Source organism: Lampetra planeri, chromosome 44 (assembly GCF_965212315.1).
Source record: "Lampetra planeri chromosome 44, kcLamPlan1.2.h2, whole genome shotgun sequence".
In the NCBI taxonomy this organism is placed as follows: Eukaryota; Metazoa; Chordata; class Hyperoartia; order Petromyzontiformes; family Petromyzontidae; genus Lampetra; species Lampetra planeri.
The window spans coordinates 4,589,461-4,607,657 of record NC_136150.1 but is presented as its reverse complement, the minus strand read 5'-3'; the positions used below and the strand labels follow the sequence as shown (position 1 = coordinate 4,607,657).

General features: G+C 49.0%; 1 protein-coding gene across 1 annotated transcript; it reads left to right on the top strand.

Moving 5' to 3' along the window:
* Window positions 1–1,480: 1,480 nt before the first annotated feature.
* On the top strand, window positions 1,481–14,998 carry LOC144732857 (endoplasmin-like). Its single transcript, XM_078614493.1, has 19 exons — window positions 1,481–1,674; window positions 2,962–3,067; window positions 4,239–4,380; window positions 4,882–4,998; window positions 5,511–5,842; window positions 6,467–6,578; window positions 6,692–6,814; window positions 7,233–7,349; window positions 7,784–7,921; window positions 8,185–8,262; window positions 8,947–9,012; window positions 9,202–9,471; window positions 9,994–10,083; window positions 10,681–10,836; window positions 11,358–11,494; window positions 12,267–12,345; window positions 13,070–13,225; window positions 13,925–14,062; window positions 14,714–14,998. Exons 1-19 carry the CDS (start codon window positions 1,623–1,625, stop codon window positions 14,750–14,752), a joined length of 2,448 nt encoding a protein of 815 aa, XP_078470619.1. The 5' UTR covers window positions 1,481–1,622; the 3' UTR covers window positions 14,753–14,998.
* The last annotated feature ends 3,199 nt before the right edge of the window (window positions 14,999–18,197 follow it).

Sequence of the window (18,197 nt, the reverse complement as noted above, 5' to 3'; positions counted from 1 at the left end):
TGTCGCCCAGCAATCAATTTTACAACTTTCAAAGTGCTGTTCGTTGCCTGGCGTTTTGGGCGTGTGCTCAGACAGCGTGATTTCAACATTCTATTAGAACTCCAAATCGACTATAATCACTACTTGAAAGTTTAACGCTCGTGACGTCACTCCACATCGACCAGCCCCCCTCATTAATATTCATGAGCAGATGACGTCCTCCAAATGGACACCCCCCCAACCCTCCTCATTAATAATCATGAGCGGGTGACGTCACTCAATATGGAGTACTCCCCCCTCACTAATCATCATGAGCAAGTAACGTAACTCCACATCGAACAGCCCCCCTCATTAATATTCATGAGCAGGTGACGTCACTTCACATCGAACACCCCCCCCCTCATTAATAATAATTAATTGCACACTAATGCATGCAATTAATACCACGTCGCGGTCTGCTTTTCGTTTGCAAGTTTAAGATTTTATTGCAATACACCCGGTCCTTGGACGGGCAAAAGGCTTGTAGTATATAATACTGGTAGGAACCTCCTGGTTACACCAGCCCACAGGGGATTATTGTATCCGTCCGTCGTGCAGGGGGGGGGGCTGGGTGGGGAGGGAGGGTGGGGAGGGGCTGGGTAGTTTTTTTGTTGGGTTAGATCGTGTAAATGTGTCGTTAAACCCTCCACCACCCAACACAGCCAAATTAGTCAGCTTTGTCACGTGAACAGAACATGCCAATTCGTTTCTTGTACAGCACACCGGTGTGTTGGAGAGCAAAGCTACAACATTTACAATCTGAATACGACGTTGTCGCGGGTTTCACGACATATTTAGGCGATCTAACCCAAAAAAACTCTATTATGGAATATATTTGATATTATGGATGATATTTGTCGCGAAAGCCTACGTGTTAAACTAACCTATATTAGAACTGCGTGGAATCCAGGAGCACACGTGCTTGCAAATCATTACAACAGCAATACATTATCATACCTGTCAACTCATACGGATTAGCCGCATTCTTGGACAGGGAAATTGAGTTTTCAGGTCAATACGGCATACAGCCGTTTCAATACGGGCACATTTTTTATATTTGTTTGTGTTTGTCTATTGTGATGGGACTTTGTATGATGAACGTTGAGATTTACAAGGGCACGGGGGCTGATCAATACGGTCTCTGAATTTGTCTGTAATAACCGCAATAACTCCATACTCTGATTGAAAGGGGGTTGACAGTTTTGCATCATTCATGACTCACACCACTCCCGAAACATTTGCAATGAACGTGAAAAACAGCGTTCAATAATTAGCATAATTTATGCGGGAAACGCCGACGTCTCGACGCACCTCGCAGCCAATCACGGCGCGACACGGCCCCGCGCGCCGGCCGCTCGCACATGGACGCCTCTGATTGGCCACTCGCCGTGCGTGTTCGCCGCTGATTGGTCCACGCGGCGGGCACGCGGGAGGTTATATAAGCGCTGAGGGGCGCCCGCCCGCTCGCACTCAGCTGCGGGATCTTCACCCTGCGAGTCGGTGTCGTCGCTGCGTGCGAACTTTCACTCGCGCCGCGAACATTTTGTGTCTCGGCGAAGATCAAAATTTATAGAAACTCTTTCCCCGACTGAAGGCCGAACACGATGGCGAGGAGCGTGTGGCTCGTGGGCCTGCTGTGTGCACTTCTGACGTTTTGTGAGTATACGGTTTCATTTTTTTAATGCGTTATAAACTTCGCCGTGCGTCGGGTTAACACATTGACGAGCGTATAATTAAATAGCTCGTTTAACCTTCGTCTGGCGTAACGCGCGCACCCTTTCTAGCATGTTCCACACCTCGAGACTGCTGTTCTGTGCCGTCTTCGCAAGGCAAATTTTTCTCGTGTCAAACGCCGCCGTTGTGAAATTTTTTCACATTTTGCTGAACGATTGCCAATTAAAAAAAAAGAACCCCCGGGGCGATTGATTGTTCGGTATATTCCCTGTCAAATGTTGACGTCGATGTTGAACAAAAAATTAATTTGTAGGGTTCTTGAATCGAATCGCGACTTCTCCTCCCACCGTAATATCGACGAATCTGCGAATCGTTGTGGTCGGTCGCACACCGCCCTAGCCGTGGTCTATTCACTGCTGGTCGAAGGCCTCGCCCAAGCTGCCACTACCACGACGTAGCGATTCGGGATAATTTTCATGCCCCGGGAAAATGCAGTGGGATTGTGCCTTGGAGTACGTTAAATATCGAGTTGTGCAAATGTTTCCTTGTTTTGCGAGTGTTTGATGCGGGGAGGGGGTCGAGGCTGTGCAATGCTGATGAAACCGAAGGTTTCCAGAATTTACATAATCGGTGTTAAACTTGGCAATCCCGTCATCGACAAATACAACCAATGACCACAATTACCCCTTAATTCTCCCCATTCACGTCCATATTAAGTAACGCAAAAGTTGAGCCTGGTGAGTGCGCAAATGGTCGATCGTTGCGTTTAAAAACGGTTGTTTATTAACAAGCCCCATAAACTCCAACGCATCCTAAATGTCCATGAACCACAATCATTCATCGGCCATCAAGTATTTCCATCCTCCTTCTCCACTTCCTCCATATGACAAAGATCCCCCGTATAGCCTGCACAGACCGTTGGGGCAAGTGCTGTTAGCGAGCACCTATGAAGGCCAGCACGGCACACGAGGGTGGGTGACCAACACCACGCCCGGCCGCCTTTGTTTCCCTCGTCGCAATGTTTGCACATCGCACCAGGTACTCATTTGAGGCTGAGTCGGCCTTAAGGAAGGCCCAGGACCGGTTCAAATAATCGTCACTGGCAATTGGCCGTGAGCGGGAATCGAATCTGGGTTGCCGGGTTCATAGCGCAGCGCGCTAACCGCTCCACCACCGCTCCCCACACAGCGACCACTTCTCCCCCAGGCACCCCTCGTCTCGACGCTCCTCCTCACTGCGTCCTCCGCCCCCCCCCTCCTTTGTCCACAGCCGCGGTGAGTGCGGACGACTCGACGGTGGACGGCGACGCCACGGTGGAGCAGGACCTGGGCAAGAGCCGCGAGGGCTCGCGGACGGACGACGAAGTTGTGCAGAGGTGGGCGAAAGAGGCTCCTCGCACTGGCACCGACAACGCACCGCGGCAGCACCACCATGTTAGGGCTGACGTTTTGCGCGTTTTACAAAGTTTTATGGGTTAGAGCACGTACACATTGAAATCTGTTGTTAAACCCGCCACCACCCGATACGGCCAATTAGTTAGGTTTGTCACGTGAAACCTGCCAATTGGTTACACGTTCAGCACACCAGTGTGTTGGAGAGTAAACCCCACAACAATTTGAGTGACTTTCGATTTAAAGCTTTCGTGACTGCAGGGATTCATCTTCTTGGTTCTTTCGGTAAAGTCACGTAAAAGGGAAATGATAAAATAATAAAAATAAAACATAATAAAGTACAGAGAATTGTATTTTATTATGTTTTATTTAAAAAAATTTATTTCCCTTCTACGTGACTTTACCGAAAGAACCAAGAAGATGAATTTGAGTGACGTTTCGCTGGTAATTCCAACCATCGTCATCGTGTTTGCCTGGCATGTCCACTGGAGCCAGCAGGCTCTGCAAAGATTAATGGATTCAAATTGATATTTAACGCTGGCAATTGCATACGCAATCCATCTGTTAAAATTGCAGAGACGATTCCCGGCCATGACTAAATTCCCCCTCCCCCATTTGCCAATTCGCAGTGACAGGCGTGGTGAAGTATGGTGATTCAAAATCCCTGTGACCAACACAGTTTGGGGGGGAGGGGGGAGGCCTCTTGGCCATTGGTAGGTTGAGTTTGAATGGAGTTTATTATTTTATATATATTTAGCTTGGTTATGGTCTGCCCAGAGTTTCCTGGAGGCCAGGGGGCAGAATGCAACTCCTACTCCACTCGCCTTTGCCTGTTGTGGAGCCCTCTTTTGTGTGAGGCCCCGAATTTCCTCCTTTTACCCTCACCCCTGTCCCCTCTTGGTAGCCTGGAAGCTGATGATAGACTTAATTATGCAATGATTCAAATGGATTTTTTTATTTTTGTACAACACTTGCAGTTACTTTTAAGTCAGAATTAATGTTTTTCAATTTGTACATGTTTTATGTATTGTTTGCTTGACCCACCTGCAGGCACTAATCTGCTACATGAACAGCAATTTTGAGATAAAATCCAATTAACCTTTGCATAAAATCTATTGCAACCCTGAACCCCCACCACCCACTTCCGCCGTGCAGGGAGGAGGAGGCGATCACACTGGATGGGCTGAACGCGGCGCAGATCAAGGAGCTGCGGGAGAAAGCGGAGAAGCACGTCTTCCAGGCGGAGGTGAACCGCATGATGAAGCTCATCATCAACTCCCTCTACAAGAACAAGGAGGTACAGTGATGGGGCCAGGCTGTGAGAATGGGTGGTGGCAAGGACCCAACTGTTTATTCATAGCTAATGAAAGAATTCGCTTTTTTTCAAAGCTCAGGTGGTGGAGAGGAGGGAGACTTCTTTGTGGTTTGAGAACACCGGTTACTTCGATTCTGCGATGCTACGATGTGTCGAATGATACAAGGTCCACGATAATCGTATCGTCTGTTTTGCCACATGCCGGTATCCGTGTGGCCTCTTCGGACGGGGGTGGGGGGGATCTTTTGTTGTGCGTGGAGTTGGCCATCCTCGTTATGAGCTGGGTTTCATGGTGGTTTGAGGGTTTGTGCGGTGCTGGAGTGGGAAATCGGTGACGTATGTTGGGTGAACTTCTCCCAACGTTTCCAGTTCATTCAGTCGGACACAGTCATTGGTCGCGCGCATATGACGCGTCGCCACTGTTTATCGTGGATGTTGTCCAGCACTGGTTTTTAACTATGTCGCCACTGCTCTCTTTTGCAGATCTTCCTCCGAGAGCTGATCTCAAACGCTTCCGATGCCCTGGACAAAATCCGCCTGATGTCACTGACTGACGAGAAGGCTCTGGATGCCACCGATGAGCTCACCATCAAGATCAAGGTGAGACCTTGGTGTCCCCGGTGATGGCTGTCGACTATAAACGACCTCGACTGTGACTCTACACTGACCTTGGTGTCACAGCCTTGCTGTGCGACGCTTTCCGCTCTCTCCTGGCCCCCCTCCTCCTCCACTGCTTGGCAGCCTCCCCTTCTCCACGGCACTCGAAATGCCCGGCTGTGTTGTGGAAAATTCCGGGAGGAAATCTGCATTGTTGTGTATATTTCGTTTTTATTCCTCTTGTTCTGGTGCTGTCATATTCTGTGAACTAAGAACTGTTTATACATTCCTTGTGCTATCATTGGTGACTGACCATCAACTCATTACATTAAACTCCTGACTTAATCACAGGCGACTTTCTCTATTCGAACCCAGGACCTCGGCCGTTGCCAGTTCAACTCTCTGACCTCCGAGTCTCAAGGCCACCTCCCAACTCCGCACTCTTTACATCCTTTATCTGGACCCATCTGACCTCTCACCCCAATCATTCCCCCCCCCTCCCACTCCCCGCGTAGGCCGACAAGGAGAAGAACCTGCTGCACATCACAGACACGGGCGTGGGCATGACGTACGATGAGCTGGTCAAGAACCTGGGCACCATCGCCAAGTCGGGCACGAGCGAGTTCCTGAGCCGGGCGCAGGAGCTGGCGACCGAGGGCCAATCGACCTCGGAGCTCATCGGTCAGTTCGGCGTGGGCTTCTACTCGGCCTTCCTGGTGGCCGACCGCATCGTGGTGACGTCCAAGCACAACAACGACACGCAGCACATCTGGGAGTCTGACTCGTCCGAGTTCACGGTGACGGAGGACCCGCGAGGGAACACGCTGGCGCGCGGCACCACCATCACGTGAGTGCGGATGGTTGGCGGAGGTTTTAAATTTGTTCATTTTGGATGTCGTTGTGGCCCAAGCCATTGGTGTACGGCCACATTTTTGACGGTTGTGGTGGTTGGTGGCTAGAACAAGACACAGGTCGGGCTGGAAGCTGCTCTTCACCCATTGTTTATAGGTAGTAACGTGATAATGCTGTCAAAGCTCTGTGCATATGGTCGGGAATCAAATGCTGCTACGCTCATCTGGCCACCACCCATGCGTACAACACTTGGTTTCCTGTGCAGTATTTAATCCAAGTGGTAGACATGCTTGGCATATTAGCCCTGCTGATCAGGGGCATTTAAGGTAGTGTTGGTGAGAGAGCAATATATGGATAAGGGTCTGAATTGTCATAATTCAGGGTCCTGATAGGAATAATTGTTTTAACGTTGTGGTGAATGTGTAATAGCCTTGAGTAGCTGTAGGGGGGGAGTGGGGGGGGGGGTCACATGAACTCATGACATACAACCGATGAATCGTAAAAAAAAATTGACCCACCCATGTGCGATTCTATGCGTGTATCACAACATACAATAATTGATGCTAATTTAATCGCGTTGTTGCACTTCTAATGAATTACTCTGGTGCCTCTTGTTCAGGTTGGTGCTCAAGGAAGAAGCTGCAGATTACCTTGAGTTGGAGACCATCAAGAACCTGGTGAAGAAGTACTCTCAGTTCATCAACTTCCCCATCTACGTGTGGAGCAGCAAGGTGCGTGGTGCTCGTGCGTTTCACATACGAGAGCGACACCGCGCCCATATCGACGGCAGCAGCTTTTACACGCGTGCGCGCCCTCCTAACGGGAAGTTCTCGCCCCGTGGCAGACCGAGACCGTTGAAGAACCCATTGAGGAGGAGGAGGAAGAGGCCAAGGAGGAGAAGGCGGACGACTCGGATGACGATGTGGAGGTGGAAGAGGAAGACGAGAAGAAACCCAAGACAAAGAAGGTACCATTGTGATTGTTGGACTTGAGTATCGCACCAGCTCTCCGCTTGGAATTATTGAAGGGACTTTCAATCGAAAGAAGATTATAATTGGAAAACAAATTAACACCATGTTGTGAACATTCCCCATCCACAAATTTAGTTTACTGAAACACAACACGTAAAAACTGAGCCCTAATGATTCTGCACGACTGGGCTAACGATAAAGTTCACGTTTACTGTGTGACTGACCAAACGTGTGAATATCCAACTAAAATGTGAACGATTATACAAGCAAGGTGTGAACGAGACACTTAATACTTTCTCAAATCGAACGGTGAGGCGCGACTCGTGATGGCGGATTCGTCGCGCTCCCAGTTGGAATTGGCTAAGTGTCGTAATAACATGCCGAGCGGTTTGTGCCACCCCCCGCCCCTCCCAGGTTGAGAAGACCATCTGGGACTGGGAGCTGATGAATGACATCAAACCCATCTGGCAGCGAGTGACCAAGGAAGTGGAGGACGATGAGTACAAGGCCTTCTACAAGTCCTTCTCCAAGGTAGTTGTTGTTTGTTGTTCCCTCCGCCGCCGCCTTGCTAAACCCCCCACATCTTGCCTCTTCCCCTCCCCTGCGCTGTCGTATTGTGAGTTTGACCGTACGTTACCAGGCTGGTCAGCGTGAAGCAGATAGCCCAGGACTGCTTCAGATGTTGGCTAGAATTTCAAACGGTTTGTTATGCAGTCTGCCATCTGATGCACCATCACTGCAGCCCAAAGTGTAATCTAGTTCCTAAAATCACGTTTCTGAAATGTATGGTTGGCAAGGTTAATTTGCCATTCCTACTCGAGCAATGAGGTGTTTCTTTTAACGTCATTGGCAGTTTTTCTATGAACCCTACCTACACGATAGATTCCCATGACTTTAAACCACAATCCAATCTCCCTCACACCCATCACCGCCTCTCCCTTGACCGCGTGCGTCTCCTTCTGCAGGACTCTGACGAGCCCTTGGCCTGGATCCACTTCACGGCCGAGGGCGAGGTGACCTTCAGGTCTATCCTCTTTGTGCCGACGAGCGCTCCCCGCGGCATGTTCGACGAGTACGGCACCAAGAAGACCGACTTCATCAAGGTAAACGGGACGATGTGCCATCGGGCGAAACTAGTCTTGACGCCGGCGAGACGCTGGTGCGCTGGCGCTCTGACGGCACCGCTTTGCTGCAAGCGGCAACGTCTCTTTCGCTGACGCGACCGACACGACCGTGCCGTCACGAGCGCCGTGACGGGGTTGGGTTCACAGCGCATATCGGATGTTGCACGCATGTTGAACTTCTTTCGCGCACCTCCCTTGCTAATGGGAGGTGCTGGGGATGTTCCCGCACTGCTGTCGCGCAGATGTACGTCCGGAGGGTGTTCATCACTGACGACTTCCACGACATGATGCCCAAGTACCTGAACTTCGTCAAGGGAGTGGTGAGTCATATTCCTGCCGCAAGCGTCTCTTAACTAGGGCAGCGTGAGCGCTTGCTCGATTCGTAAGCGCCCAATTCGTGCATCGAATCTCCGGCGTTGGGCTTACCCAGTGACCAGAGTTCAGTTCTCGGCCACAGCTATCAGTAGCGAGTGTCTCTAAACAGATCCCATGGCTGTTTCCCCTTCACCAAAATACACTGACCAGTGTGGCGCACTATGGTGAAACAGCCCCAACTACTGACCGTGTGGGGGAAAGCTTTTATCCGTACAATGGATGATGATACATTCGCCAATATGAGTAAGAATATTGGATATTAGACAATTATCCCAACTAGTGACAGTTCGTTGAATCAAGGGGCTGGGGGAGACTCCTCTTACACTGCTAGTTGAAACTGATTTAAGCTAATACCTGTATACAAGTTGGACTAAGTGGCTGTATAGTTTAATATTATAGAAGGACTAAGAAATAAAATTTGGCACATTTTCAACAGTTGAGTTGGTACTGCTTTTAGCTGGAAAACATTTGTTTACAGCTATATATAGGCAACATTGGTGGCCCCGAGTCACTAGTTTAGACTCCACATTCCTATGGCAGATACTGACCTAGCGTTGTGCCAGGCAAGTGAATTGCCCCACGTTTTATCGTGTGCCTGACGAGAGATTGTCTCTATTCTGTTGGCCCAGGTGGATTCTGACGACCTGCCCCTGAACGTGTCGCGAGAGACGCTGCAGCAGCACAAGCTGCTCAAGGTGAGCTGGCGCGGGGTGTCAATCTTCACTGTTTGACTCGTACCACGATGGCCGTTTCTCCATCACGTACTTCTGATTTGAATACTGCCAACAGCAGCGTGGCGCATTGAGTTTTGCTTGGGGGTGAGAGAAATAAACTTCTGAACGTCCGTATCTCTGACCCTCTTTGCTGCATCATCGCCGGCGCAGGTCATCAAGAAGAAGCTGGTGCGCAAGACGCTGGACATGATCAAGAAGATCGCGGACGAGTCGTACGAAGAGAAGTTCTGGAAGGAGTTTGGCACCAACATCAAGCTGGGCGTGATCGAGGACCACTCGAACCGTACGCGCCTCGCCAAGCTGCTGCGTTTCCAGTCGTCGTTCGGCACGGACAAGCTGACGAGCCTGGAGGAGTACGTGGAGCGCATGAAGGAGAAGCAAGACAAGATCTACTTCATTGCCGGCGCCAACCGCAAGGAGGTGAGGGGGGATGGTGGTGTGATGCTGTTGTGTGTGTGTGTGATGCTGTTTGTGTGATGCTGTTGTGTGGTCACTGGGAGTGCGGCGTCTCATCCTGGTGAATGTAATTTGTCTAGATTGACGGTTGACGTTTGTCAGTCTTGTTGCCATGCTTATTTGTGTGGTCTTTATGGCTATTGTAGTGAGGCTGTGACCATGTGTCGATTAATTGAAATGTATTAGGCTTGTGATGTGTGCACTGGAATTTAAGTTCATGCATGCGCACTGCCAACCCGGAAGTGGCAAACGCTATTCAGAGCAGTGCTGCTGCCCCCCCCCCTACCTCACCGAGTTCAACTTCATCTCAAATGAGTATCTTGGTGTGTGCAGTGTAAACATCAACATTGGCAGGGCATGGTACTGGCCACTTGCCCCTTTGTGCTGCGCCAGCCTTTAACAGGTGCTCTCTCTACTGGCACTTGCCCCCCAACAGTCTAACAGCTACATGGTGTGGGGGGAACCTTTGTCTTTGCGTGGTGGCAGGTGGAGTCGTCACCGTTCGTGGAGCGTCTGCTCAAGAAGGGCTACGAGGTGCTGTTCCTCACCGAGGCCGTGGACGAGTACTGCATACAGGTGAGCGGCCACACGGGGGCGCTGTTCTCTCGCAACCTCTCTGCCTGCCTTGCTGCCCGTCGCACGCCCAGCAGCCTGGCTGATTTAAGTCCCGAGAGCTGGGATTCGAGCGAATTTGTGAGAAGCGCCAAAATTAAAATGTTTTTGGTGCAGTCTCTGCCGACTGCTCGGACCGTTAACTTGCTACACTTGAGAGCCTGGCTCATAATCGTCTGATACATTTTGGGTCTGAGTTTATGGATCTCTATGCAAGTATGTGAATTAAGTCCTAGGTGCCCAGGCTGAGACTCACTCTGGTACACTTGATCCAGTTTAATCACGGCTTAGACAGTCTGCGGGTCTCTACGCAGCTCGATTTGCTGTCCAAATCTATGATTTTCTCAAGTAATTGGTGCCTGGGCTGAGACCATAAACCCTACACTTGAGGCACTCGGTTTAACGAAGTTTGGGCAGCTGAAACTGCAATGTGAACCCAGGTTCTTATCGGTGCCAGCCCAGCCCGGGGTCTCTGACCAGGGCCGTAACGAACCGTCCTCGCCGCCCCGTGGGTTTTCCTGATGACGCGACTGCTCCCTCTGCGCGTGCGGCGGAGCGCAGGCGCTGCCCGAGTTTGACGGGAAGCGCTTCCAGAACGTGGCCAAGGAGGGCCTGAAGCTGGACGACAGCGAGAAGGCCAAGGAGAAGCTGGAGACCCTGGAGAAGGAGTACGAGCCCCTCGTCAAGTGGCTCAAGGACAACGCCCTCAAGGACAAGGTCGGCATGGAACCCTCCTCCACACAGTTGTTAACCAAGCCACCTCGCGTATCCCCGTGGCTACAGCTTCTCCACGGTTAAACTAAGTCCCCCTGTGTGGGCGATTGCGTTATCATGTGCACCAACAGGGGCTTGTGCACAAACACGTCTACGTACACGTCGTGCTCTCTTTTAGCCCCGCCCCTCTCCTAATACGTTCCATTCATTGGCTACCACATTCTGATAAGCTCCCCCCCCCTCCTCCCCTTAACTTGTATTTAAGAACTTGCATCTTGGAATCCCTGCCTCACTTGATACAGCAAATCTAGCTGTGACGGTCCCACCTGATGACGGAGACTTGTGTTGCCTCCGAAACGTCGTGATTTTTTATTATTTTATTTCTATTATTATTTTTTTTAATTAAATTTTTTACCTACGTGACTTTACCGAAAAAACCTAAGAGCGCGAATCCTTGCAGTCACGAAAGCTTCAAATCTAGAATCCCCCTGTGGGGTTTCCCCTTTGCTTTGCACGTGCGCCAGATTGAGAAGGCGACGGTGTCGCAGCGTCTGCTCGGCTCTCCCTGCGCGCTCGTCGCCAGCCAGTACGGCTGGTCGGGCAACATGGAGCGCATCATGAAGGCGCAGGCTTACCAGACCGGCAAGGACGCCGCTTCCAAGTGAGTGGCCATGCCGCCGGCAGGTTCGCCATGGGGGAGGGTGAGACGCGGACAGAGGGAAGCAAGATTAGGCAAGAAGGGACGGATAGGGGGTAGGGATGGAATCTAAACTACTAAAGCTAAACTATTAAACTATTTTTATTTTACCAGGTAAAGCCTACTGAACCATCTTTATTTTCAGAAGCGACCTGGCCACAAATGAGAGCCCAATTAAGTGGTCTTATCACCTGAAATTTATAGCAGGCAAATACTTTAAACGCATGTTGATTCTAAACGTGGAGGGAAAAACCGGAGGACCGGAAGAAAAATCCACATTTGCGAACGCCAAATATACAGGTGTGAAGGTTGGGATCGAACCCACAACTTCCTCCATACCAGGTGAGGTAGTTAACATCTAACTACTGCGGGGGGGGGGGGGGGGAAGGAATTGCAAGGGGAAAGGGAGAGAATTGTCAAGTGTCCATTGAAGCCAAACATGGCGTATCCCCCGCTACTGCAAGTGTTCGGACTGCTTGCAGGGAAAGTGGTAATCATTATTGCCAGCCCGATGGAGAAGATTTGCCACCGCCATGAGAATAAGGAATTTCTACCACTAGTTCAGGACTGCTAATGGAGATGAGCAATGCATCTATTCCCGTTCTGTTGTAATGTGCCCTGATGCCTACTTTAATAAGGGCGATGTTGGCAAATAAAATTAAGATTGATTGACTTCCGCACAATCTCATGCTGCTACTTGTGTGCGCACGCATTTGTTCCACCCCTGTCCATACAGCTTCTACGGGAGCCAGAAGAAAACCTTTGAGATCAACCCACGACACCCGCTCATCAAGGAGATGCTGACCCGTGTACAGGTGAGGGGTCACATGGCAGATTACCACCTTCATCGTGACCATCGCCCACCACCCATGTCGCCACCTTTTGCTGCCGATTTGATGGATGTGTTCCTGGAAGGCGGTCGCCAAGTGCTTATTAAAGTGGCTTTTTTGGAATTGCCAATCTTCTGGTTTCTTGGATAATCAATCAGGTGCCAAAATTGCTCATTTGTGCGAGTTGGGCGCAAAATGTGCTAATAGAACCAGCGAGACCAACATTCGATGGTGGTACATACTGTGTAATTCTTAAATCGTATTCGAGGTGGTCGCAAGCAGTAGTGAGAAGGGGAAGGTATTGAACTTGAGCATGGATTTGAACAGTGTTAGGGCAATCCGACCGCACGGATGATTGGGGAAAGGACGTTCAAGACTTATGACACCATGATCAATGTAAATCACTTCTATGTACTAAAATGGTGAAAGAGCAACTCTGAAACTGACGAGCTATAAAATGATAGGGGAAGTGGGGGTTTGTGAATGGTCAGATCTATTTGCGGTACCTGCCCCCCCTGGATGCAGGCGAGCGTGAGGTCAAAACAAGATGGTTAAACGGGACAAATGTAATTACCGGATTCTTCAATTGAATCCTAACCTGAAATCCTGTGAAACCTCCGGATCACGAGGTGGGATGTTACCAGGAGGGTATGGCGACCTGTTGTGAAGTTTTTGATGTCTTTATCTCCACTCGTCCCCTTGCCTGCAGGCGAGCGAGGAGGACGCAACGGCCAAGGACCTGGCGCTGGTGCTGTTCGAGACGGCGACGCTGCGCTCCGGCTACCTCCTGCAGGACACGCGTTCCTTCAGCGACCGCATTGAGCGCATGCTGCGTGTCAGCCTCAACATCGACCTCGAGGCCAAGGTGCGTTGCTGTGCTCGTCCGTCGCGGCGGTTGGTTAGCACCGGAGGGCGAGTCTCTTGCGTCCGCCTACAAAACGTTAACTCTCCCTTTGTAAGTTAATCGGCGTGCGTGTGTTACCTGCTCGTGGCATGGATTGAATAACGAGGCTGCTGACGAAAATAAAACCGACACTGGAAAGTTGTGCAGAGAAGGCCTAGAGAAAATGTGCATGCTTGAAATTGCTCTCGAAGGGTATAGGCATGGGTTAGAGTGCATATGCAGGTTGGAGACGCCGCATTTGACTGTGTATAGTGGGCTTTGGCAGTGTAGTGGGCCTAAAGGGTGTATGCGACTTACTGCTATTTTGTACATTTTTCGTTTTTAAGATAACGATGGGGTATTTTAATTAACTGTTGTAATCCAACACGTACATCAGGTTTTTATGTTCGTAGATGATATCAAATAACATGCGGACGTTAAAATGTAATTTTTACAACGAGATGCCTTCGATATGTCTCTCTCCAGGGGGTTTGTGCATGGAGCCAGCGCCACTAAAAATCCTGTGAACAGTTTAAGCCGGCCGTGATTGAAACCCTCCACCCGATTCTGGTAGCCAATGATTTTAGCCATGGCAAGGAATACAACTTGGGGTTTGCCGGGCTTGTAGCCGAATATGAACCCAGTAATGACGATAAACCGTCCTTCCATTTCTTCGTCAAGGTTGATGAGGAGCCGGAGGACGTGGCTGAGGAGGCGAGTGAGGACCAGGATGCCGACGATGACGCTGATGATGATGAAGAGGTGGTGGATGTTGACGTTGGGAGCCAAGACAAGAAGGCTGCTGATGAGGATGCCACAGTAAGTGGGTGCTGGTGGTCACGGGGCATTGAGACCATTACTCATCTCTGGCTAAAGCTTTCGGATTCTCTGATATTTGGCTGGTCTGATGGAAGAGCAAAATGGACAATACTAAGAGGATCAATGTATCTATTTTTAAAAAAATCCTTGGTAGGGGTTTAGTGGGCCTATCATCCATAAAGTATTTCTTTAGAACTGCCTTTTGTTTAGTTCCCCTCCCCTGCAACTTTGATTGACGCGGTTGGCTCTGTACAATGCGAAAAGAAGTTCTCCATAGAGGTTGCTTAAACGAGTACCACTTTCTATGCAAGTGAAACAGCGATTGTGTTACTAGCCCCTCTGCCATGGGATAGTGGAATTCACCACTGGCTCATGGCTGTAAACAAGAGATGTTTGCATGCACCACCTTCATGCTCATTTCACCAGGAAGTCTTGTTTAAATAGGAAATCGCATTCTACTAAATTGCAGCTACTACCACTCGATCGTCCCTTTTTAAGGCAATGTTAGTGACGAAATATATACTTTACATGTAAACATTTGCACTTACAAGGTGTGTGTGTGCTCGCATCAACCTATGTACACCTACACATTCATTCACAAAAATTGTTTTTTTTATTCCGATGGTTTCCTTTTTCACCCGTGTCTTGCAGGATTCGGAAAAAGCAGAAGCTGAAAAAGATGAACTCTGAGCCCCACACTGGCACCACGGGGGGGGGGGGGGGTGGTAGTCGATTGGGGGGGATCAGTGGAGGTGTGGGGCTGAGGGGGATGGATTTTGAAACCCTTTTTGCTTCCACCTGAATTGTCTGGTTGTACAGAATAGGTGGGTTCGACACGTCTGCTGTGTGTGTGTGTATATTATTTGGGGTGTCCTCATGCCATTCCCTGTCGCAAGAAATTGTTTTGACTTTTTAATAAAAATGTCATTCACTGTCTGCTCTGTGCCTTGTTGTTGTAAGTCTATTTTAACGCTTTTGATCTAGATTTGAAGTGTTCGTGACTGCAGGGATCCATACTCTTTGGTTCTTTCGGTAAAGTCACGTAGGTATAGATTAAAGAACGACGTTTCGATTGCAACACAAGCAATCATCGAAACGTCGTGATTTATTTTATTCCTACGTGACTTTACCGAAAGGCTATCTTTTGGTTGAGACGTTTTACAAGCTATCAACTAAACCATTTTAGGAGACTGGTTTACAAAGCAAATGCAATACCTTTAGTTATCCAAAAGCATCATGCGCAGTTAAAATACAAAGAACCGTTTACAATTCGGCAATCGGCCACATCACTTCAGTATATGGAGGCCTCTCCCATCCCTTCATCCGGCAAGGTCCTGTGATGCAACAGGCCATGTCGGCCTAGTTGAACGGTAACTCATCCTGGGTTTATTGGAACACTTTGCTGCCTACACAGAGGGGGAGGGGGGGGGGCAATCCTTGAACTGGGCAAACATCCCAAGCAGGACCTTTGTGCAAGAGACTTTACTCAGGCTGTCCAGGGTAAACAATTCGGCAGGTGTCTTTCATAACCGCACACGTGTACTTGAAGGTTCTTTACAGAACGGCACTTTGGGGTGGTTGGAGAGACATCGATTTTAATGTGCCACGTGCATGTTCAATCGCCGACCGCAACATTCCTGGTCGATGGCAATCGGCAAATGCCGACGTGGCTGCGAATGTGGCATCTGTGTTCAATTTTAGGATCGGGAGCTTCTCTGCCTAATGGCTGGGTTTTCAATTCAATGGGTTTTCTTTATAGGCTACAAATTACTTTTGGGATTGGAGAAATCGTTGCCCGCCCCTCCCCCTACTGGCAGATGAATGCCCCAGTTCACTCTTGGAAATAAGACTATCCTGGTCTCCGAGTTGTCACTTTGTTAAACTAAATATCCACTGCTGGATGAAGGCCTTGCAAAGCTGTTGCCATCTCGAGATCCTGCATATGAGCAGATTCCGTTTGGTGGGTGGGTTCCCTCGTAGCTGCGATTGTGTTAGGCATGACCACCTGCTGCATCTTTATCCTATTCTCCCTTGTGGGCTGTGGCATAAACAAAGTCGACGTTTCCCCTTTGAGCGGTATCTTGATGCTGTTGTAACTAAAATACACGCGTGCTGTCAATCCAGTGCTATATTCCGGTTTATCTCGGCACGTCGGTCATTGCTGGTTATTTTACCATATTTCACCAGTCTGGGTTGAAGATATAGGAACATGTACAATATTTAACACGAAGGCTTTGACGGCCAACATCCATAATGGAGGTTTTGTTTTGGGTTAGATGGCGTAAATATGTATCGTTAAATCTGCCACCACCCAACAGCCAATTAGATTTGTCGTAAGAGGCCGTCCATAAATGACGTCACGCGATTTTGGACGAGTTTTGACCCCCCTCGTCACATGGCGTCAGTCAGACCCCCCCTCAAATATGACGTCACAAAGCTCTGCCCCCCCCCCCCCAATAAAACATGCTTCAAATCGCTTTAGACTGTCATTGTAGTGCGTATTTCATGTGGCGCTGCACTGATGTAGGAGAAAACTTTTTAAAAAGTTAGTTTCATTAAGTAGTGTCTATTTAAAGTTGCGCATTTTGATGTGATGTCACATTTCTCAAACCCCCCCCCCCCCTCGTCACGTCACAAATGTCTTACCCCCCCCCGCAGGTACGTGACGTCATTTATGGACGGCCCCTCCACAAAACGTGCCAATTCGTTAGTAGTACAGCACACCAGAGAGTAAACCATTTAAAATTCGAGTACGACGTCTCGCCAGTAATTACAACCAGTATCAGGTGACAGCCAACGTCCTCTAAAATTGTGTTTTGCATTTCCATCTGCTGGCTGCAACATCCTTGAGGCCTTCAGCAACCTGCTGTGTACATGACAATTGCCGATCGAAGCACTATCCAGGCTCAACCCTGCTCATTTTCCGGGCTGTCTAAACCCACGTGATTGTAAATCCAACGGATCGTGTGCTAAATGTGGTGTTAAATGGCAGCTTCAGTAAACCTTATGAATAACCTATTAGCCAGACTGTGCTTTCTCTCTAATGAAAATTGTCGGTCCTCCTAAAGCATTCTCCTATCCTGATTGCTTCATTTATCTACGCCAGACGGTGGTCAACCCGTAACGGACCAAGGAGCCAAAAGTACGCATCAGTTCTGCAAAGAGCCAAGTATATTTTGGCAAATATATTGACAGCTTTCGGTACAGGATGGGAGACCGTCACTGTGATAGGACCGTTCTACATTATGCCCCTTCGATAGAGCCGGATGTGGTGGATTTGAGCCGCATGCGGCTAAGGAGACACGAGTTGGCCACCACTGCTCTATGCCATCAATTTCCCTGTCACCTCTTTGTTCACCTCCCATCTATCTCCGCAATGAATAGCTCTTTACACTGATCTGCACTTGGGTGACATGGTGAAGTGATAACATTTGTGCCGCAGGAAAAAAGTTCCAAGGTTCGACTCAGAGCACCTTTCAAATCTGGAAACCCTGGTTTAGACCATCCTACTACACTGAGAACCCAGGTTAATCAAGGGCAGTTTTATAACTGGATTTGAATCCAGGATCTGGATATGAACTTTTGCCTGTGACCTATTTGAGTAAAAATATTGGTGGCAGGGTGGTGCAGGAGTGTAATTTGACTCAGCAAAAAGTCCTTAAGTTCGACTCCCGACAAGGATGCGTTTCTGTGTGGATTTTGTACGTTCTCCCCATGTTCCGCTTGGCTTTCCTCCAGGTTATCTGGTTTCATCCCAGAGTTAAGATCAATATAATTGGCATCAGCCAAACATATCAATGCTGAAAAATTGCCTGCAAATTACTCAACTGAGATCACACAGCACCAGCAACATCACCCACTGGTGAAAAAAACTCTCCTGCAAAAAGTATGGAAGAAGTGAATATTTCTGGGGTAAACACGAGTAATTTTTATATGCCAAATCGTGTACATGTACAGCCCTTTTAAAATATAGTTAAGGTTAAAGGTCTCCTCGCACTGTGCCCAATGTCCCAAATATCTTATTTTCAGGACTCTTGAAATTGAGTCTTAAGACTCCGTGAGCCTTGTTTGGATTACCGAATGACATTCTTACACAAAGAGGAATGGAGATGAAGGCAAGAAGCTGAGACTGCTC